General features: G+C 34.0%; 1 protein-coding gene across 2 annotated transcripts in view; it reads right to left on the minus strand.

Annotated features, from left to right (window-relative positions):
- UBA6 (ubiquitin like modifier activating enzyme 6) overlaps positions 1-24,300 on the minus strand; it is a 67,513-nt gene that overhangs the window by 38,341 nt on the left and 4,872 nt on the right. Inside the window, exons 1-8 of one of the 2 annotated variants that reach the window (XM_081141732.1) lie at positions 16,506-16,604; positions 12,584-12,678; positions 12,047-12,075; positions 8,333-8,427; positions 7,447-7,558; positions 5,127-5,207; positions 2,391-2,513; positions 608-731 (exon numbers count right to left, since the gene is read on the minus strand). In XM_081141732.1, coding sequence (XP_080997858.1) covers positions 608-731; positions 2,391-2,513; positions 5,127-5,207; positions 7,447-7,558; positions 8,333-8,427; positions 12,047-12,075; positions 12,584-12,678; positions 16,506-16,519 — 673 coding nt within the window. In that variant the 5' untranslated portion in view covers positions 16,520-16,604. Of the gene's footprint in view, positions 1-607; positions 732-2,390; positions 2,514-5,126; positions 5,208-7,446; positions 7,559-8,332; positions 8,428-12,046; positions 12,076-12,583; positions 12,679-16,505; positions 16,605-24,300 lie in introns of those variants that run through there. The other variant, XM_081141731.1, reaches the window with a different exon arrangement.

Here is a 24,300-nt window from a genome sequence, read left to right on the forward strand (position 1 = left end):
AAATGTCTTAGATTCTTGCTATCTTCAGCTCCCACTGCCAGCCCTACCATAGTATATGTTTCAGTTCCTTGAATTCTGTCTTGCCTCTTACTGTTTGTCTCTGCATACAATAATCTTTCACCACCTTCCTAAGCCAATGCAATCTTCAAATTTTAATCAAGAAACCTTGTCTGTACTACTGTGGCACCATAATTGGGTAGGTTTCCTTGCTAAATTTATAAAGACATTAAAAATATATATATTATTTTGAGAGAGAGAGAGAAAGAAACACTGATTTGTCGTTCCACTTATTTATGCATTCATTGGTTGTTTCTTGTATGCGCCCTGACTGGGAATCAAACCTGCAACCTTGGTGTTTCTGGATGAAACTAACCAACTGACCTGCCTGGCCAGGGTCTCCCTGCTAATTTTAGAGTTCCCAGAACACCTGTTATACCATCATTACTTAATGTTAATATCTCCTCACGTAGACTGAGTGTTTCGAGGCCAAGAACTGGATCACGTCTGTCTGAGTTGATGCTGTGTTCTCAACACTGAGTATAGTGTCCGAACTATAAATGTGCAGAATGAATAAGTATAAATCAATTAATAAAACACATCAACTTACCAGTTATTTGTTGTGTAGATCCATTTAAGCCTGTCATTCCATTAATTTCTCGAAATGTTAGAAATTGTCCTGTCTCAAGTTTGTGAGGATGATTTTCAAGGCAAGTGACAATGCCAGGATTAGCCTAAAAAAAAAGAGTAATCAATTAACAAACAAGTTCATGTGTTACTTTTTCGTACAAATTACGAATCTCACACAAAAAATACCATGCAATCATAAAATTCTCAAAACTGCCCCCTCAGAATTCCAAGCCATTCTTCCCCTTCCTTAGTAAAATCAAGCCTTTAAATAACTGTCACAAAACAGTTAAAACAGTTAAATAACTGTCACAAAACAGTTAAAACTTATTATTTTATTATTCATGTTTAAAATATAATTTCTAGCTAGGGGGAAACAGAGATGCCACATAGGAGTTCCAACACTTTAAAGCAAAGAAACACTGTGCAGCCCGGCCAGCTTCTCAGGATAAAAATAGAATCAAATTAGCTTATTTCACCAAAGAGGATGGATGAGACAGGTCAAGGCCCAGACAGTACCTAACTGCACATAATCCTATACACTGCTTGATTAGAGTGATTAATACTTTAATCTACATGAAATCTAATGGAATTATCTCTCTTTTATAATTGTGTAGATTCTAAAAATTCTCTTGCTGCTTAATGACTTGGATAAGAATAAAATTATGATCATAAACATGTAGATAAAATTAATGTGATGTGGTTTTGCTAATATCTCATGAAGAATAGAACTGACAAGGAACTTATTAAGAAGGAGAAATAATTCCTTGCAGGTAACTTAAATGGGTACATTTATGATATTTTTTAATTCTTTAGGGATAACTGCCATATTTCCTGCTCTATTCAATAAAAGGAAATACCAATGCAATAGAAGAATTCATAATCTCCTTTGGAGCTTATTCTAAGTGCATGATATTCTCAGGAACAAACTGTAAACAACTACAGAAGGTAAATAAGGCTAAATAATAAACCATTCTATAAGCAGAGAGACACACAGAATTTTTCAATAAATTTTTCTTAAAAAAAGGCAACATTACATTGGGTTTAAAAATAAAGCAAAAAGTGAGAAGCACAATACTATTAAAAGTATATTATCATTCACTTATGTTGGCTTCTTTGGAGCTTTCAATGTAAACTGTTTATAAAAAGTGCAAATGAAGTTAGTGATACAGGCTAAGAAGAAAGAGTAAAAATAAATCATAATTTTTCCTTTTTAGGGAATGAAACCATTAAGCTGACATGATACCAAAGACCTTTCGACTTGAAGATTAGTTAATTCTTAAAACATTTTTCCTCCTCCAAATAATGTTTTAAAAATATGACAGGTTTTGTCTATGATAACTTAAGTGTGCATCTTCCTGGAGTCACACTGTAGGGCCAGGTGACTTATGACATAGTACATCTATGATCTGACACAATGAATAATTCAGCAAACACTGAATCACAAGTCATGTCCCACAGCAACATGACATAGAACAAAATTAAAATTAAAGTTTATGACATAAGCAAATATTGGTCTTCCAGTTATTAAATAATGGTAGAAGGAATCAGAAATACTCTTTTAGTAGTCTAACTTAAATTTAGCTTTAATATAATGCAATCAAGAAATTAACAAAACATTCCTTCATGAATTACCTTAAAATCTTGTACAACTGAAAAATACTGCATATTACAATATTTTGCTAATACCACCTTTAAAAGAATAGTATTCACATCAACTTAAAAAATTAATCCTATACATATACAATATACATATACAATCATACTTGCGTTATATTTGAAATGAAGATTTCTTTTGGTTCTTCTCCTGTTGTATCTAAAACTTCAAATTCATCACCAAAATCACAAAACAACTGTGACCAAATTCCATGTACATCTGCACTAATGAACTGTAAAATGATAAAAACAAGTTCATCTATTTATATAAAGGAAAAAAATAGCTCAACTATCTTAGGCCCTTTTATGATAATTTCACTTATAATTAAGTATATCATTTGGGATATAAAGTAAAACATAAATAGAATAAATTATTTGACTGTAAATTGGTTCAGGAATCAAGGATTTTGGTATCTGGGACTAGATATCTAATGTTACCAAATTAGAAGCAACATCAGCACATCATAATTACACATTCTATGACTTTTAAATAACAAAAATTCCTACCTTGCCCTAAATGTCAAGCACAGTAATGTAAGAAGCAGATGATCTTGATTTAATGGTCTAGCAGTGAATTCTTACTTTTCATTTTAGAAAAGAATGGAGTGTCCATTCACCAAAAGCAGTAGATAATGAAAATAAAACAGAGGTAAAAACTGAGAATGGAGTCATCAGAAAAGAGGATGAGGAACTGACAGTGTACATCAAAATAATGAAAGGTAAAAATCAGATTCTTCAACAGAATCATAAATGTGTTATTAAAAGCGATTTTTATTATACATTCTTCTCTATTCTAAATCTGTAAAGAAATTGTTTCGTGTTCAGTTATTTTTAGAGTTGTTGACACTGTCTCTTACTTGATCATGTACTGCCTTTACTAACAAAATAGGTAACATATAGCCATTTTTATGAGAAATAAAACTGAACAGAACTTTTATATTTAAGTTTAAAAGCTCAGACTTGAGGACAATTTCTTCCTTTTCAAAACAACTTTTAAAATGTAAATATGTGTGTCAACTACATAAATAAGGATTTTAGTTTATAAACTACTGTAATTATTTTTTAAAACTTACATGACCTGTTATAAGTTTACTGACCATTCTATATCTTACTCATCTGCTCAATTTAAATTGTGAACCACAGCACAAACATTCTGCAAAGTGTAAATATGCTATGTAAGACCACAATCCAAAAATTTTCAGCACACCCATTTTATATAGTTTAATTTTGGCTCAGTGGCCATTTCAAACTAGCTGTTTCTAAAGAAACAAATGACCCACAAAGGAGGTGAAGTTAGTAATACGTATTCAATTGCAGGGGAAGAATTTTGAGTTTTCTCATCAAACCTCTTTCCAGTATTCCCAATGTCACCACTACCTACGTAATTGTCTGGAACAAAAGCTAGAAGTTACTCTTCATCATTCTTTTCTTCACAGCTCACACTGATCTACTCTCAAGTTCTGGCAGTCTTTTTTTTTTTTTAAACAAATTCAGTAACTCACAATCCCTATTCACACCTCTCTTGAATAAGGCACCAGTATCTCTCACCTGGATTAGTGCATTAGTTCCTAATTGGCCTCACTGCCTCTATTTTACTCTTGTAATTCAACAGTTCTCTTTCTTTTTGATTTAATGACCCTTCATGTTCTTAAAAATTACTGAGGACCCAAAGAGCTTTTATGTCGGTTATACCTATTGATATTCATTGTGTCAGAAATTAAAATTGAAAAACATTTCAAGCACAAGAACACGCGCGTGCACCCACGCCCCCCCGCCCCCCCCCCCCCCCCCCCCCGCACACACACACTATATTAGCTGTCAGAGCAATGTCCACACATGAAAGACTGGAAACGTCAATGTGTAAGAGAATCAATCAGAGTGAAAAAGGCAAATAACATCTTAGTAACATGAAATATTATGAAAGGGTCTCAGTGTCCTTGGACCACACTTTAAAAACTGCTAGTCTATTCTCCATACAGCACAACCAGAATGAACTTTTAAAAATATAAAGTAAACAAAAATTCACAGTCTTAAAGCTCAGACATTCTCAACTCTGATCTATAAGAAAATGGTCTTCCAACTACTTCTCCAACCTAATCTTCTGGTATCTTTTACTCCTACTACTCTCTCCTCTTTACCCAAACTCCCATTCTGGTCCTGCTTGCTTCCTGCTGTTTCTCAAACACAGCAAGTGAATTTTTACACTTGTACTTCTCATTGCTTTTACTGCTCCTCCCCAGATGTGTACTTAGCTGGCTCTTCCTCATTATTCAGGGCTCTATTCAAGCATCATCTCAGAAAAGACTTTCTCTGATATTTAATCTAAGAGAACCGGCACGGGTCCCTGTCCTGACATGAGATTATACTCTATTCTTTACCTAGCTCTTTTCTTGATAGGACTTGAAACTATGTATTGTTTTTGCTTGTTTATCATATATCTTTCCTATTAGAAAGTAATTTTCAAGAGTAGAAAAATTTGTACATCCTATTCACTAATGTATTCCTAGTGTCTAGAACTGTAAACGCTTAATGAATTTGTTAAAAGAACAAACATACCATCATCACACCACATTTAAAGTTGGATGATGAATTCAATATTTATCATCCTTTCTATTTCTAATCTTCATTCTTCCTTAGTTTTGGCAATCTCCTTATAAACCTAATTTAGATCTTAGTTTTAAAAATATAAAATAATTGTGACAACAAACTTAAAGAAAAAAATATTATTGTGATTGTCCTCATATAAAAAGAGCTTCTTATATAACCCAATGAAAAGCTAGAAATTGTAATAGTGCAAGTGTTCTTCCTTTGGTTAATTACATGTCATTATTAAATGATACTATTACCTTAATTGGAGGGCACTGAGAACGGCAAAACTCATTGATTTTCTTTCGCAATGGAAGTTTGCTCTCAGTCAATACCACACACTGTTGAGAAGAAAACAAGGAATTAAAGAGTAGAGAGTACACAATTATTTTGGTAATGTACAACTTCTAAATTGGAAGCATTTCAATTTGCATTACGCTAAAAATACACTCTTTTCCTTATAAAAAAAATTATTCTATTGTAGTCCGTTCTAAGGTTAGTGTCTTCAGAGGTATGGAATAACAAGCGAAGATAACATAGACAAGGGAAAACCTGCTCACACTAAATCCAATTACCCTCATAGGCTTCATAACTAGAAACAAACTTTAATTTCCTATGTGGTTCTTATGTACTCCAAATGGTTAGAGTTTTTGTTTTGTCTGTCACTGCCATGAAAACACAAACCTAGTCACCAGGACGCTATTTAAAAATGCTTGCTTAAAGGGGTAACAGTAACACTTTTAAAGAGATACATTAGTTGGCTTAGCTTTCTTTTATTTCAGAGGTTCAACAGATTCACAAATATAACTACTTTTGCTTTACTACAGTTTCATTAGTGAAACCACCAAGTTCTGTAATAAATAGCAAATTATAATTTTCAATGCTTAATTTATTTTTTATCATTACCCTGTGAGATAAGTTGAGGTTCTATAATCAGATTTTATCGTAAGTCATTCAGACTGATAAAGATCAAATACTTTCTTAGGATCATTAGCAGAGCCAGACTCATCCAGGGCTTTCCCTGCTGCTGGTTTCCATGACTTGTATAACTTAGTTTCACTACAAATATCCAGGTATTAATTTAGTGTTATTTATCTAGCTCAGAATATGGCGTGCTTCCTGCAAGGAGATATTTCTCCATGGGTGCCTCACTTTTCATACATCTCACTAGGTACACCATGAATTCAAGGTTCTGATCATTTTTTCCTTGCACTATTTCTCAGGAATAGTATATGTCTCAAACAACTTGAGGAATGAGGTAACATCTCCCCCCTTTGGGACACAAAGAAGCAAGCTTGTTTACTGCTTGCTGTAAAACAGTAAGACCAAGCTCAGTGTTCCTCTCTCCTAAAGGAACCCACTACATGTGCTCTGTGCATTTCACTAGTAGGATCTGGAGGAAGGCAAGGAGAAATGAGGCAAATATAATACTTGTAGTTCTTACCATGTTCTGAATAGTAAAGTCCTTAAGTCTGTAACCCAAGAACCTCATGTATTCTGCCAGCTCCATCAAATAGAAACAGGTTAACTTAGCTTGTAAACAGGGTAAAACCAAATTCTAACTGAGTACAGCCCTACTGGGGTGGCTCAATCAGCTGAACGTCATCCCAGGCACCAAGAGGATGCTAGATCGATTCCAGTCAGGGAACATGCCTGGGTTTTGAGCTCGATCCCCAGTAGGGGGGGTGCGGGAGGCAGCAGATTGATGTCTCTATCTCATTGATGCTTCTCTCTCCCCCTTTCCCCTCCTCTCTCTTTGAAATCAATAAAAACATGTTTAAAAAAAAATTCTGAGTATATACTGAATCTAACTTATCCCATCAACGCTACAAAATTCTCAGCCAGAGTTGAGAATTGCTTGTTGTGAGGACACACAAGTGTCTAAAGTAGAGAGCCTTTTCCTAGACAGTAACATAATAATCTAATCACAGGAAAAATCAGGGTAAATCTAGTCACTTTTAGAATATCCACGGTGCTTAGAATTTTTATTTTTTAAGGTTATTTAAGGTAGATCCCCCTTTTTTACTCTTCTGTAATTGGATTATATGCCACCTTTTACCCAAAAACCTTAGGAAGAGTGTACTTTCCTGTTCCTGGATTTTGGGCTTGATCGTGACTTGCTTTGGCTAATGTATTATTAATGGAAGTAACACAGAAGACTGACATATGCTTGCCCCTTTGCATTTCTGCAATTGCCATTGAGACTACATCCTAGGTAGCTCCCTGATCCCAGAGAGAGGCACAAGAACTCAGACTTGAGTTCAAGTTCAACCTAGAATAGCTGAACTCCAATTGACATGCAAATACATAAGAAATGCATGATGCTATAAACCATTGCATTTTGGTGGATTTATGCACATTACTGTGAAAATAGCTGACTGATGTAATTGCTTTGTCCGAAGTTCATAGGCCCTTTGCCAAAAATGAAACAATTGAAATATATTATTCTAAAGGAAGTCTTTTGTCCTAAAATTTTTTGTTCTGCTCAACAGACTAGGTTAAATTAGTTATATCACATTAATACTTAATAATTTGCCTTGAAATATGCCAATAACCTTTGATATTAAATGGGGCACCAACCTGGTATTTGTCTAAGAAGGAGAGATCTGTGGTTTCATTTAAAGGAATAGAAGATGATGTGACATGAACATATGGATTTAGTTCTGCAATATGTTGAAGAACAGCTTCAGCCCTTAAAAAAAAAAAAGAAATGACCTTTAGTATTCTTTCATTCAATATACTCAATCTCTCAAACTTGGACACTTTTACATCAGAGGAATCTAAATGTTACAAAATTTCAATGGAAATTTAATAAACTGTAGAAGAAAAAAGCTGAAATTTATTTATATTTAGAGATAACTACACAACCTTGAGATGTAGCATATTGTTGTATTCCATAGTAAGACACAATCTCAAAGTGTACCCTTATAGTTTCAAGCTCCAAACTCCTTAAGTCTTTTAATGATTCAGCAATAATAAAGGCCTCCTTTAACAATCTTAAAGAAATTCATTCCCATCCAGCCAGCATGGCCAGTGGTTGAGCATCGACCTAGGATCCAGGAGATCGAGGTTCAATTTTAGTCAGGGCACATGCCTGGGTTGCTGGCTCAATCCCCAGTAGGGGGCATGCAGGAGGCAGCTGATTAATGACCTTCTCATCATTGATGTTTCTATCTCTTTCTCTCCCTCTCCCTTCCTCTCCCTGAAATCAATAAAGACATATCAAAAAAAAAAAAAAAAAAGGAAAAAAATTCATTCCTAGGTAGCAATGTGAATGTATTAAAAATCTGACAAATAGAAGTAATTAAATAAGTATATGTCAATACTTATTTATTGATGGTAGTGTGACTTCATGGTAATGAGCTAAACAACTACAACTGAACTAGTGTTCTGGGAACAGATAATATTCTAAGTAATTGCAAGAATAAAAAAAAAATCCTATGATAATACATCAAAATATCTTCACCTGTTTCTCATACTAACAACATCATCTTCACAGAGAAAGAAGTTGGTTCCTAGATCCCATGCTTGGCATTTTTCTACATCATGAATTGTAAGTGCCTTCAAAAAAGAGGAAAGTATGTATTAAATTCAAAATAAGACAAAGATGTTCACTATCTACAACACTATGTACATTATATTACTGTCCTGTGTAATTAAACAACAGAAAGTAATTAAAGGTTTAAGAATTAGGAAAGAGGTAAATTAGATCTATTCACAGATGAAATGACTATACCTATCGGGAAAACCAGAAAAATTAATGAAAAAAGTACTTTGAACAGTAAGAGAATTTAAATTTAGGAAAAGTAGCATGTTAGATAAATCAACATATAAAAATAAAAAAAATTCACATGAACATTTTTGAATGTTCCATGTTCAAAGTAAGAAAGATAACTACCTGGAAAAAATTTTTGTAGCTTGTATTACAGGCTACGGATATTAATTTTAAAAAAGGGGGCACGGGCTCTGGCCAGGTGGAGGCTCAGTTCATCGGAGCAATCATCCTGTATACCAAAAGGTGGTGGGTTCAATCCCTAAGAGGGGTGTGTACAGGCTAGGCAACTGACCGATGTTTCTCTGTTTCTCCCTTCCTCTTTCTCTAAAAATACATAAAAACACATTCTCAGGTGAGGATTTAATTAAAAAAAATTTTTTTATTGACTTTTTAGAGAGGGAGGAAGAGAGAGAGGAGAGAGACATTGATGTGAGAGACACATCAATGGTTGTCTCCCATAAGCGCCCTGGTAGGGATCAAACCCTCAACCCAGGCATGTGCCCAGACCGAGAAATGAACCCATGACCTTCCGGTGCATGGGAGAATGTTCCGACCAACCGAGTCACACCAGCCAGGGCCCTCCCTGGGGTGAGGATTAAAAAAAAAAGGGCATGGTATATGAACACGAATCATACTGAAAAAGAAATGCATTTGGCCCTGTAAAATATTTAAGCGGGTTCAATCTTGCTCAAGAATGAAGTATCTTTTCTCATTCTTTAGAATGGCATAAATCCAAAAATTTGACAATATACTCCATTGATGACAATGAGGTGAATCAGGCATTTTCAATCGTGGAAATGTTAAGCTGCACAACCTCAATGGAAAGGAATTTTGCAATCTCTAGCAAAATGACATGCACATTTATACTTTGATATAGCAATCCCACTTTTAAAACTCTATACCCAAGACACACAGGGAAAAATACAAAAAGACATGTATAAGAGTATTAACTGCAACATTATTTATAATAGCAAAAGACTGGACATAATCAAAACACCCAACACTGAAGAAATGGGCATAATAATATATGCTACATCAACAAAATGTATATCTATGCAGGTATAAAAAATGAACTATATATTACCACTATGGGGGTAATCCCAGGATATGCTACTACGTGATGAAAAGCAAGGTAGAGGAAAATACCGCACTTTATCTAAGAAAGGTAGGTGGGAATAAATATGAACAAACATATAGATTGTGACATTTATCTGTATACATTTGCTTATATTTAAAAACAAATGAAAAAAGGGGGTTACCTAACAAGGAAAGGAGGGTATAGGGTACAGAGAAGCTAGATTTATGTGAATATTCTTTTTTTTAAAAACTGACTTTGAATTATTTAGTATAGTAATACTAAATTAAATTTAAAAAGCAATCCCTAAAACTTCAAAGCAAAAATAAATGGATAAAACTGTCTATTGAATTTGTTGCATAACTACCCAAAGGAATGATTTAAAGTGACTTAAAAACCCCCAGTTAATTTCTCTGACAAATCCAGATGGGATATATTCTAAGGGTTAAAAAAAAGTGTCTTACACTGTTTTCAACAGTAATCATTATTGTTATTAATAATACTGTAATTGTTATGCTGAAAAAACTTTACAACCAGTGACAATCAAAGACTAGTGGGATATGCCAAAGGACTCAAGAACTTGAAGAAGATCCCAATAAGCAAAGATGAAACAATCTGAGCATCAATGAGAATAACAACTACAATGGATCAAAACAAATTTGTTTAAATCGATGAGTCTGTCATGATGTTCACACACACACACACACACACACACACACACACACACACACACACACACACACGTGTTCACTGGCCACTGTTGGGGGATGATAGGAAACCACTGATTTGCAAACTGGTAAAGCAAGAGGGAAAATATCAAACATTTACCTGCTCTTCACATATGTACACTTTAGTGGAACCAAATATGTAATGAATGAAAAATTGCCTTTCTAAAATATTACTCCAGATAATAAAGGAAAATGGCAGAATTAGAGTATTACTGCCCCTAATAAAATAATGAATCTAGGCAATAATCATTAATAGCTAGTAATAACCACAAAAAGAGAGATAACATATTATTATTTCTTCCTGATGGTAGAACAAAACATGACCTGTGAAGTAGTGGCGCCACAAGAATCAAATATGAATCTGTCTTAATATAACTACCAGTTTATAGGAAATACAGAGGTAGAGATACATGTGATAAATAACCTGCTTTCTTTAACAAATTGCAAGGGAAAAAATCAGGGAAGGGAAATCTATAAATTAAAAGAAAACAAGTTTAGTATATGGACTTTACTTGGATCCTGATTAGAACAAAAAAAATTTTTTTTTAAATCTCATAAGATAATTGGGAAAATTTGAACTCTAACTAGATATTTAATGATTGTGGCAGGTATGCTTCTAAGATGGCCCCAATAATTCTCACTTCCTGGTATTCAGGCCTTTGTATAATTCCCTCCCCTTGAGTGTAAACCAGACCTAGTGACTTGCTTTTAAAGAATACAGCACAGGGGATTGAATTTCACTTCTAAGATTAGGTTACAAAAGACTAATTGTTCTTGCTACAACATTCCCTTTCTTATCTTGTTAGCTTACTCTGATGAAGCAAACTGCCCTATGGAGAGGGCCACATGGCAAGGAATCAAGGATGACCTCTGATTAACTCGTTTCCAAAAAGAACTGAGGTGGGAATGTGAAGTGGCACAACTTCGCCACTGAATCCTGTCAGTAACTACTTGAGCGACCTGGGGAGGCAGATCCTTACCTAAATGACTGCAGACCCTGCTAATATCTTGATTGGGGTCTTACTAGAGACCCTCAAACAGAGGAACCAGCTAAGCTGTGCTGATTCCTGACCCACAGAAACTGAGATAGGTTCTGTTGTTTAAGTTGCTAAGTTTTGGAGTAATTTATTTTGCAGCAATAGATGACAAATACAATGAAATTCCATTATTTAGGTGAGAAAATGGTATTGTGGTTACATTTTCAAAAGGGACCCTTATCTTTTAGAGCTATATACTAAAATATTTAAGGATTACATATTAGGATGTCTGGGATGTACACAAAATAATTTGGTATGGGGGGGGTAGAGAGGGATGAGAAGGACATACATGAAAATGTAAATTTGTCTATGAGTTGATAATTGTAGCTGCGTGATGGGTATATGGGGTTTTGTCAAAACTGTTCTATTTTTATTTAATTAAAAAATTTTCTACAATAAAAAAATTTTTTAAAAGGACTGAAGTAGAATTATTAAAACAATTTTGCTACTAAATGAAAAAACAATAACTAAGTCAAAGTGTAAACAGTATTACCACTACTGATAAGCAAAAAAGAAAAAAAAAGTTTATAACAAATAATTCTTCCTACCAAGGATATTTACTCACCTTAATTCCTGCAAGAACAAGATTCTTTGCTAAAAGAAAAAGAAAAAATAGCTTAATATTAGGAGTACACAATAGATATGTCTTCACGGAGCTTCATCACATCTTTGACTATATAATTTTAACTTTTTTACTACTTAAGAAATATAAGTCCCTAAGAAGATACAAGTTAACAAAAAATAAAATAAAAATTTCCACAATCATATCACACTGAGATAATCACTCTTAAAATCTTAGTGTGTTTTTCCAAACATATTGTTATAAATATATGTATGTATGCTCTACCAGAATGAATTAACAAGTACAGAGAATGATCATAAATGGTTATTAACATCACAAAGAGAACCAAGAGAGTCATTACTGGTTCCTTGTGGAAGAATATAACAGTAATGTGAAGTAGTTTTGCCAAAAGAATCAAAACTAAACCAGATCAAGGTTTTGAATTTAATTTTCTTTATACAAATAATACATAGGGAAGGTGTTAAATCTTTAAATTATGCTCGAAAGTGTCATGTAAAATTGTGAAAAAGTACTACTTACCAATTTCCAAACCAAGACCACCCATACCACTTAAGAAAACATGGGACTTGGCCATCTTCTGCATTGCTGTGTCTCCAAGAACGTACCTCTGTCGACTATATGTAAAAAACAATGAAAAACAATAAATTACTTCATCAAAATTATATGTCCCTTTAAAGTTGTTAGCAAACAGCCTGGCAACTAGAATCTGCCTGCAGACTTGTTCTGGATCATTTGCATGATGTTTAAATTTTCTGAATTAATTGCTAAATATGACACATTTTCAAAAATTATATTTGGCACCAAGGTCTACATTCCTTCATGACAACAGACAGAATGGAGTAGGAGTTGCCTAATTAGATAGGAAGGACTCTGTGCTCTATAGAGACTTGCCACAATTCCCAACCGGCTTCTCTCATTTATTACTTCATGGCCACAATAGGCATTCGAGTTTGCCATTTCCACTTTAGGTCTTTCACTGTAAACATAATCTCAGAAGCAAACAATTGGTTCCCTTCTTAGAGTTTAGATGACTTAAAAGTAAGCAGTTTTCAAATATTATTTTAACTATAAAAGCTGACAAAGTATATCTTTAAAGGACCTTGTTAAGTCACTCATCCTAACAGTCACAAGTTAGTATGAGGGCGGGAATTTCAAAAAATACACATTGGCAATTTTTAAAGTTAGATACAGTAATAAAGCCAGTAATAAGAGTTTATTTGAAAAACAAAACAGCGATACATTTGATACTACACCAGTTTTTGAAGATAATGGACATTCCAACGGATTCGTAATGACAATCATTTGACAGATGAGTTCAGTATAAGTAACAAATAATTCCAGAACTCCTTGGGTTGCCAGTATTTCTTTTGGAATTCACACACACACACACACACACACTGGTTTAATGTATATTTGTTTAAAAACAGATGTTTATTTAATTTCCGTATTTCAGATATTCATATTCAATAAAAAAAACCTGAAAAGGGATTTCTTGTTTAGTCAGAAAAAAACTTCATAAGCACAAGCTATTTTTATTTCCTTCCTTCCTCCCTACAAAATATAATCAAACCCAAACTTTTCTTTTGAAATTGGTAATAACCATGTATTTCAGAGATAAAAATTATCCATTTATTCATCAAATATCTATTGAACATCTACTCTGGTATGTATGAAACAGTGTATTATATAGTCTTACCACCTTTATTTGTGTATCCCTGAACTGTTTTGGAACTTTTTAAATGGAATCATTTTGAATGTCTTCTATGTCTTGCTTCTTTTGAATGAAATTATATTTATGTTTTACATGTAGCTATTCATTTTCATTTCTGGTGTATTCTATTGTATTGTGCCATTCTACTGTAATAATATATCATAATTTAACTATTCTATAGTTTTGCACAGTTGCCTATAACAAGTCCATGAACATTCTCATATATGTCTCCTGGTACACGAGTCACAGTTTCTATAGTGCTTACACTAGAGAAGAAATGCAAGATTAACTTTATTAGATAATGCCAAACCATTTTTTAAAGTAGATATATCAACTTACTCTACCTTCCTGGTAGTGTATCAGAGCCCTTGTAGTTTCACATCCTTATTGAGCAGGAAAAAGTTAACATAGGTCTGAACTTTAAGCATGCTTACAGGGCTAGACTTTGGCCGGCTGATGTCCCTGAACTTGGCCTTTGAAATGTTTCCTATGCTAGTAAATTCTATTCTTCTATTTTCTTTTTTTCCTAGTTTCCTAAATAAGAACACATTGATTTTCAGGCTTTCTTTTCTAAACTACACATGGAAAACTTCAACTGATCTTAAACAGTATCCCAAATTTTGATACAGTATTTATTATTTTCCAATTTTAACTGATTCTTTTTTGACTTACGGGTTAATCTAAAGTGTTCTTTTAAATTTCTGATTTTAAGGGGGAATTTTCTAATTATCTTTTGTGTTAACATCTAGATTAAAAGCATTGTGAATAGACATCATAATCTGTGATTTTACTCTTTAATATTTGAAGATTTCTCTGGTCAATTTTATAAATGTCCTATGTGTTCTTGAAAAGAATGCATATTCTACAGTTGTTATTTTTTAGATAAAACGTTCTTTACATATGCGTTAGGTTAATTTTAATAATCATGTTGATGAAATCTACACCTGTTCTGATTTGTCTGCCTGTTTTCTTGATTATTAAAAGCAACATTTAAAAAATCCCCCGCTATGATTGTAAATTTGTCTATTCTCCTTGTATATCAATATTTGAATAGTACTGATATGTAACTTACTGAATGTTTACTATGCACCACACATTGTTTTAGTGTTTTACTTGTACTAACTCATTTAATCCTCACAAACATTCTACAGATGAGTTCTATTATTACTCCCATTTTTACAGAGAGGAAAACTTAAGCATAGGGAAATTAAGTAACTTATAAAGAGTGGGGGCAAGATTCAACCCAGGCAGTCTGGTCTTAGCATCCATTCTCTTAACCACTATGCTACACTGTAAGTAGTCAAATCCCTCTATAGTATTTATAGGAGTAAAAAAAAAAAAGAAAGTCAGTTCCCTGACCTTCCTCTTCCCTACCCCAACTCCCACTCCTCATTCTTCTAGTTATTTCGTCTAATATTTACCCCCTTATTTCTCAATAACCTGTTTATAATTTTATTTCGTGATTTTTTCAATTTTACAGCATTACCAATTAACTTCCTGCTAAGAAAGATGAATGATCTTTCTAAAGTGCAAATCTGGTCAAATCATTCTCCTGCTTTAACAAATCCAATGGTTTCTTATTTTCCTTATGATAAAGTCTAGATTCAAACATTAGTCACAAGGCCGTTCATAATCTAGTCTCTGCTTGGCTCTTTAGTCTCAACTTTTGTCACCCCTCCACTGAAGTCCATGTTCCAAAAGTACTAAAGGTTTTCAGTTCTCCAAACATGGCATGTTCTTTTTGTCTGGTAGATATTTTTCTGGAGTATTCCACTTCCCAATATTCTATGCCTGAATAACTCCTACGGGTCCTCAGGTCTCAGCTTATACATTACTTTCCCCCCATGATACTTCACCTGATACCCTAAGCTTTATTAAGACAATGTTGGATAATCTTCTATGTGCATCCGTAACACCCTACATTCAATCTATTATAACATTTATCACAGTGTATTTTCACTATTTGTCTGTTTTTTCCTAGGAGATTGCAGATTCATTATTTACTATTGTATCCCCAGTCACTAATAGGGCCTGGCATATTACAGACACATCAAAACAATTTGCTAAATTAACAAAAGAAATAAACTGGCACACGAGAACAACACCTGTGCGCCCTACGAAGCAGAGAACTTGAATTTTTCTATGCTCACGGTCACAAGAAGTATATGAAAAATGTTTTTCATCTCAGACTTAACCTCGTAACTTATTTTTAAGATTACTTAGGAAAATAATAAATAGCTGTAACATAAATGTGGTAATAAATGACAAAGAACATACAGAAAAAAAGAATAAAATTAATATATACAAACCAAAGTTTTCCAAAGAATCGTATCATCTCAGACAGATATACTCGTTACCTAAATCACCTCTGAAAACTGAAAATACCTTTTCAATGTTTGGCCACCAAGAGGAAGGGTACTAATTAAGTGCCTACTTTGGGCTAGGCAATGTCAGATACTCTGCAACTGACACTTAGATTCTACGATGTTCATATTGTTAGTAAGTAGTAGAGATGGGATTTAAAAAGCCTAGAGTAAACTTCAAGTCCAGCATTGTTCCATTACAGCTGACTCTATTAAGTGGACATGCGACGTCAGTGATTGTATCCAGTAAAAAGAAATTACCAAGGAAATCTACTCTACTTTTAGAGAGCCCTATTTATTAAATATTCTCTCTTTAATGAAGACACAGTATCTCCCTATAGCCTTCACCTACTAGTCCTAATTTTACCTCCTTGGGGCCATAGGGAACTCGTCTAATCCCTCTTCGATGTGACAGCCCTCAAAACATTTGAAGATGGTATTCAGGTTCCAGAGTCTTCTTTCTCCAGGCTAAACATCTCCAGTTCCTTAAACAATTCCAAAATGACATCATTTTGAGTCCCCCTCAACACTCTAATCACTTTCTTCTGGATGTACTTCAATTATCTTCGTCATGCATTCATAAATTTTATTAAAATATCTATTTCAAGCCAGGCACTGGCACTCTGAGGGGATCATAAAAGCAACAACCTCATATGTGTACTATGAGGTTTAAATTAAATAAGATAAAATACTTAGCAGAATGCCTGTAACATGTTATTTGGAACAAAAGATAAATAATTCATTACAAAGTATTATATAAAGAAGTACCAGAAACTAAGGGAATCTGAAATACAGAAAAGGAAATAATTATCTCTATCAGTGGAGATCATGGAAAGCTTCATAAATGAGGTTCATCCAAGTTAAATTCTGGGCTGAACAGGCATTAAAAATTTAATCAAAAAGGAAAGCATCCTACGCCAGAAAAAAGGAAAACATGAAAAAAATGGTATGTAAGAGATACATTATGTATGTAAGGCTTCCCCTTCTGGCCATGGTGAATTAACAGGTATAATCCTTCTCCTGCCTTCAATGAGAACTGGAAAATAGAAATGGAAAAACAGATTTCAGACTAGACAGTAAGAAACTCAGGAAGTAATCTCAGGTAGGCTTTATGACTGCCCTACTGCTTGGACAGTTTCCAGGCTGCAGCGCAGGAAGGAAAACCCAGAGAGCCTGGTGGTCTCCCTGAATTAAAAAGACAGGGCTGTGACCTCAAGTAGGCTAGAATTTGAAAGCAGAGAGATGAACGCAGAGAGCACCAGAGATCTGTAGAAGGTTCTCTTTGAGTCATCCATCAGCTAAGTAAAATCAGCACATGCATATGAGGAAACAACCTCAAACTGGGGAAAGGAGCATGTGAACAATAATACCACTCAGTAATGGGGAAAAATCAGTCCTAGATTTAAGTCTCTGCTGGCTTCACCTAGCAAAGCTTAAAAGTCTTTAAAAAATAAAATTGTTTCCAAGTAACTTAACTGAGCCCCTGAACAAAGCTCAAGAATACTTAAAAGAATTCAAAATTATCCAGCACCCAAAAAAGCAAAAGTCACAATGTCTGTCATGCATTAAAAATGACCAGGTATGCAAAAGCACAGAAGAACACAACTCATATTGAATAGAAAAATCAACAATAGAACAGACCTGGAAGTAACAAAAATGATAGAATTTTTAGCTAAATATATTAAAACAATTATAATTATAATCCATATGCTCAAGAAGGTAGAGGAAAGCGTTAGCAGCAAAATATCTAGAAATGAAAATTACAAAATCTAAGATGAAAAATATACCAGATAGAATTAACAATAGATTTAACACTGCAGAAATAATTTGAATATGTAGAAATAAAACAGAAATGAAAAACAAAAAAAGACTAAAACAATAAGCAGAGCATACGTGAGTGGTGGAACAACTTCACTTAGTCGAATATACATGAAATTGGAATCCCTGAAAGAGACTGGAAGGGGGTGGGGGAGAAAAATATATTTGAAGAATTAATGGCTAAAAGTTTTCTAGAAATACAATAAATTTACAGACTACAATGCAAACAAAGCCAAGAACAAAAAATATGAGAGAAAAAAAAAATGACATCAAGGTATACACTAATTGTTTAAAACTAGGGATGAAGAGAAAATATTTAAAGTAATTAGAGAAAGGAGGGCACATTATTACAGAGGAAAAATAGGAATGACAGTTGACTTTCTCCCAGGAAGTAGTATAAATCAGAACTAGGTGATAAAACATTTTTAAAGTACTGAAAGAAAAAACTGTCAACCTAAAATTCTATATTCAATTTCAAAAAACGAAAATAAAGACTTCTTTAGACATACAAAAGCTGAAAGAATTCACTGCTGCAGACCTTCAATATAAGAAATGTTAAAGTAAATGATACCAGATGGAAATCTTAATTTACACAAAGAAATAGGGAATACCAGTAATGAATATGGATAAATACAAAGACCTTTTTTTAAACTTTAAAATATCATTTAAAGATAACATTATTTAAGCCCCAAACAATAATATATTGTGAGTTTATAACATATGTAGAAGTGAAATGTAAGACAACATAACTCACATCCTGGCATAGGAGATCTAGAAGTATTCAGTCATGTGCCACTTAATCACACTTCAGTCAACAAACTAAAAGCTGGTTCTTTGAGATGACAATAAATGTGATAAACCTCTAGCCAGAATGACCAGGAAAATAGACAGAAAAATTACCAATATCAGAAACAAGCAAGGAAACATCATTTCATATTCTACAGGGATTAAAAAGGATATTCAGGATATATTACATACAACTTTATGCCACTAAATTCAACCACTAAGAAAAATGAAAATATTCCTTGAAAGATACAAACTACCAAAGCTCACTCAAGAAGAAATATCATTTGAGTATCATTTTATCTATTAGATATTAAATTTGTAGTTTAAAACTTTCCAACAAGCCCTGGCTGGTGTGGCTCAGTTGGTTGAGCGTTGTCCTGCACACCAAGAGGTCATCAGTTCAATTCCTGATCAGGGCACATGCTCAAGAGTTGCAGGTTCCATCCCTGGTAGGGGGCATGCAGGAGGCAACTGATAGATGTTTCTCTCTCTCCCCCTTCTTCTCTCTCTCTAAAAATCATAAAAAACAAAAAACAAAAAAACAAAAAACCTCAAAAAAAAAAAACCACGTTAAAAATACATTTACCATACAACCCAGACATTCAATTCTTGATGTTTATCCAAGAGTAAATAAAAGCATGTCTACTCTAAAACGAGTATATAAATTCTCATGGCAGCTTTATTTGTAATAGCCAAAACCTGGAAACAACTATAATGCCTATCAACAGTTAATAAGTGGTTAAATAAATTACAATACAGCCATATAATAGAATACAACTCAGCAATAAAAAGGAAAAAATTGCTAATACAGCATAAGATGAATCTCAAAATCATTGTGCTCAGTGAAAGAAGCTAGACCCCTCCAAAAGTGTACATGGTATATGATTCCATGTGGATAAATTCTAGAAAATTAAAACTATTCTATAATGATAAAAAGCAGATCAGTGGTTGGTTGCCTGGGGAAATGGTAGCTGGAGAAAGAAGGAAGGGAGGGACTACAAACTGGCACAAAGAAAATGTTTGGGTGTTATGGGTATGTTCATTACTTAAATTGTGTTGATGATTTCATGAGTATAATACATATGTCAAAACACATCAAATTGTACACATTAAATATGTAAAGTTTACTATACATCAATTATAGCTCAATGAAATGCATAGGTCTTTCACACACCTATATGTCTCTTTAGATATGTAGGACCAAGCAATCAAGGTCCTGACTGCTCTTTACTTGGGTCTTTTCTCAGAGTTGTATTCGCAGCACATAACCTTGAAGGATGAGGTGAGTCTCTTTCTAAGACAAAGAGCAAGCTTGCTTACTGCTTGCCATAAAATGGTGGGCCCTAAAAATTCAGTGTTTCTCAGATGTGATGTAAACCCACTATATATAAAAAATCCATTTTGGCCCAGGGCAATGCCCCCATTGGACTTGGAAGCACCACACTTACGTTCATGCTACTTGCTAAATAATAAAGCAATGAAATTCTTTGTCTCTGAAGCCTAAAAGTTTCATATCTTCTGTCAGGATACACTAAACAATAATAGTCTAGCTTTAAGCTTGTAAGTAGGGTAAAATAAGATCTCTGACAATATATAAACATTAAGTTTGACAAGGCTAGAAAAACATAGGATGCTGGAGAGTAAACTGGTGAGGAGTGACACAAAGGCTATAAAGAAAGATGGCCATAACTCACAGTAAATTACTGAGCTCTTAGGCACTATTTTTTATGATTAATTTGCAATTTGTACATTTTTCTCATTAAATACTTGTTAAATGAATCAATGTATTAAAAAACTGAATGAAAGAAAAGAGTAGACTTAAGAGGTTATATAACTTGATGAGGATCACACTCATAAATGGTGGAGGATGATGCAAATTCAGATCTCACGCCAACGTTTATACTTAGCCATTACATTATGCTGCATCCAAGAGGGCTTAAGTGCACACTATATAGCTTAGCCTCCCCAATGTAGATGACAGGGAACCATTTAGAGATTTTACATTGAGAAGCCATAAGCTCTGAGATAAATTTCAAAAATATCACTTTGAATAAAGTATGAAAGCTGGGTTAGAAACAAGAGTAGCTCTAAAAGATCACATAAAAGAGTATTATAACAGTTCACTGACAGATGCCAATTGCAGGGAGAGGGAATGGAAGATATGGTATTAAGATTTGTTTGGTAAAAGAAATGGAAAGATTAAAAATAATTAACAATTTAGAGGATGACAAATAGGAAAAAATCTAAGATGACACCACATTTCTAGCTTAGGTTACTGAGTGGTGTAATACCATTTAATTAAGCTTGGGAAGAGGAAGGAGAAAAAGGGACCCACCCAGCCAGTGTGGCTCAGTGGCTGAGCATCAACCCATGCACCAAGAGGTCACCAGTTCAATTCCAGGCTCAGTCCCCAGTGGGGGTGGGGTGGGGTGCAGGATGTAGCCGATGGATGTTGATGTTTCTCTCTCATTGATGTTTCTCTCTCTCTCCCCCTTCCTCTTGCTAAAATCAATAAAAACATATTGATAAAAAGAAAAAGGATCCAAATGGTGTTGAGTGCTACTTTACGCCAAAACTACTTCACATTAATAGTTTTTTCATAAAACTTTTAAGACTAAGATATTATTCTTAAGATATAACAATTATTATTCTCATTTACACTTGAGAAATATGAGGAAAAGAAAAATTTAATAACTAGTTTCAGTTTATAAATGTCAGGAATAGGATATGAACATCTCCAGAGACCATATTGATTTCACTGTAGTACAATGTTTCCCTAAGAAGTAGATATTCACTGAATATCTTACCTGGTTTACATTTACGTGCTTGTATGCATTTAAAAACGAGGCTTGAGCTTGGACAGAAAAAGCTGAAGAAAGAGCCTCAAGTATTACTAGAATAGAGAGTAAAAATCATGGAAATGGATGATTGTAGTATGAACTAAGAGAAAAATCCTAAAGTTGGAACCTGGCATTTATGATGCAAGCAAAGCAAGAGCAACCTAAGAAAAAGTCTGAGAAGGAAGAATCAAAGGAGTAGAAGTAAATCCCAAAAAACCGTTATCCCAAGTCAGAGGAAGGGATTTCCTCTAGTATTCCACCAGAATAAACAGGTTTGATACTATGATTGTATTATAACCAGAGACTTAAGAGAGCCCTGATTCTGCTTTGATATTCACCCCTTCTTCATACAGTGATACTGATACAGAAACCTATATGCAAAGAATAGAGAAAAAGATACGAAAGTACCATTTTATTATTATCTGAATCAGCCCTAATTACTTCCAATGGAGAATTCTCTGTTAAAAGTAGAATTAGAGCCCAGCTGGTGTGGGTCAGTGGTTGAGTGTCAACCCATGAACCAGGAGGAAGTCATGGTTCGATTCCCTGTCCGGGCGCATGCCCGGTTCCCCAGCAGGGGGCATGCCGGAGGCAGCCAATTGATGATTCTCTCTCATCATTGATGTTTCTATCTCATTCTCCCTCCCCCTTCCTCTCTCTGAAACCAATAAAAACATATTTTAAAAAAGTAGAATTAGAAAACCAAGGTTGGGGTCCTAAATTGGGACTCATTCATTTCTTAAGATAAATCTTGGAATCAGCAGGCTCAGACACATCCTCAGAGGGAAAAAGAGAAATGGACAGATCTACAAAGCTGGGTCACATCTAACTCACTTAACAATTTGCAGGCAATAAAGATGTAAAAATAAATAGATGCATGCCTCTAATTGCCAAAACAAATGATTCTCTCTCATCACTGATGTTTCTATCTCATTCTCCCCACCCCCAAATCTTTAGATTGTGAGAACAATTTCAGATTTAGTTAATCAGTAACTATGAGGTGACTTAAGATTGAGCAGTAATAAGGAGAAAGTAAAATGTATTCAGAAAGATATGCTGTTCAACCAGGTATTGAAATTGCTCTAAAAATATTTTCTACTTAAATATATACACAAATATTAGAAACTTAGTTAATATTCAAGATTTGTAGATTTTAGAGTTTTAGTTTTGTAGGAAAGCTTCATTGTTTAGAAGCAATAACCTGAGGCTCAGTTACTCATATTTGGAAATAACCTGTACATCTAGTAAATATTAACCAGATTTCAATTATGGTATATAGGAGGCAATAAACAATATTTAAAATACTGACCTTACAAATATCAACATAAAAAATGCCAGAAAGTTCATGGGCTCAGAAGAAAACTGAAGTGGTGCCCTAATAGAGAAATTTTGAAAGTTTGGATTGCCACTTTTTATAAAACATTTAAGGTAATGGTTTAGATTTTTGTTTTAAATGACCCAGTTAGAACTTGATACCTACTGTAAAAAAACATTTTAACCATTAAAAAAATGACAAAAAGTTACACTTCCTTTTTAACTTTTAGGTAAAAATAAATTTATGTATATGTGGCCCATTAAAAAGATGCTCATTTGCTCAAAATGCCCCAATTCCAGAGAAAACAAATTTTTTTTTTCAGTTCTTCCAGTTGTCAGAATTTTCCAGATGTAAAATTGTCTTAACCCTTCTCATATCACATTCCAGCAGAGGGAATATTGTTCCTTACCCGGATGCTGGTTTTGCTTCAGGAAGAAATGTGTAAGTACCTTTTAATATCATTATCTCTTACTGTAAGTACCATATGCACTTTTTTCAGACTTTTCAGTCATATCTTTTGATTTTTCTAGTTTAGTTCCTGTTGACTTCCTTTACTTCCAACTATCTAGGGTTCCAGACCACAAGTCAATCTGAACCCACTGCCTTATTTAATAATCATTTAATGAGAATTTTCTAAGCATTAGACAACGTGCCATGGTCCCATACTTTGAGAAACTTATAGTCTGACAGAGCTGATACATGTAAAAAAAAATACTGAGACAATGCGATGAATACTTTAATAGCAACAAGAATAACATGCTTTAGGACTGAGCTGAAAAGATTAGAAGTAACTCAGATAAGATATCAGAATAGACATTTGAGTGAGTCTTAAAAGGTAAGTAGAAGGCAATTTTGAGGCACAAAATGGAGCTCTAAAAATAGACAATTTAGATGTAAAAGTATAAACTACGTTTGGTATGAAAGTAGTCTAGCATGGCCAGTGTATTCAGAGAAAACAGTATGTTGGGGTTAACAAATGGTGTTGGGAAAACTGGATACCTGCAGAAAACAGATGAAATTGGACCTTTATCTTATACCACACACAAAACCAACTCGAAATGTGTTAAAGGACTTAAGCGTAACACCTGCAATTATAAAACTCCTAGACGAAAACAGAGGAAAAGCTTCTTAACATTGGTTTTGACAAAGTTTTCCTGGATATGACACCAAAAGCACAGGCCATAAAACCAAAAACAGACAATTGGGACTACCTCAAACTAAAAATCTTCCGTGTAGCTACAGAATGGGAGAAAATATTTGCAAACTATGTATATGATAATGGGTTAATACTCAAATATATAAGGAACTACAATTCTATAGCAAAAAAACCCCCTAATAACCTGATTAAAAAACGAACAAGGACTAGAATAGACGTTTCTCCAACGATAATACACGTTCTGTGT

Source organism: Miniopterus schreibersii, assembly GCF_964146895.1.
Source record: "Miniopterus schreibersii genome assembly, chromosome: 1".
Classification (NCBI taxonomy): domain Eukaryota; kingdom Metazoa; phylum Chordata; class Mammalia; order Chiroptera; family Miniopteridae; genus Miniopterus; species Miniopterus schreibersii.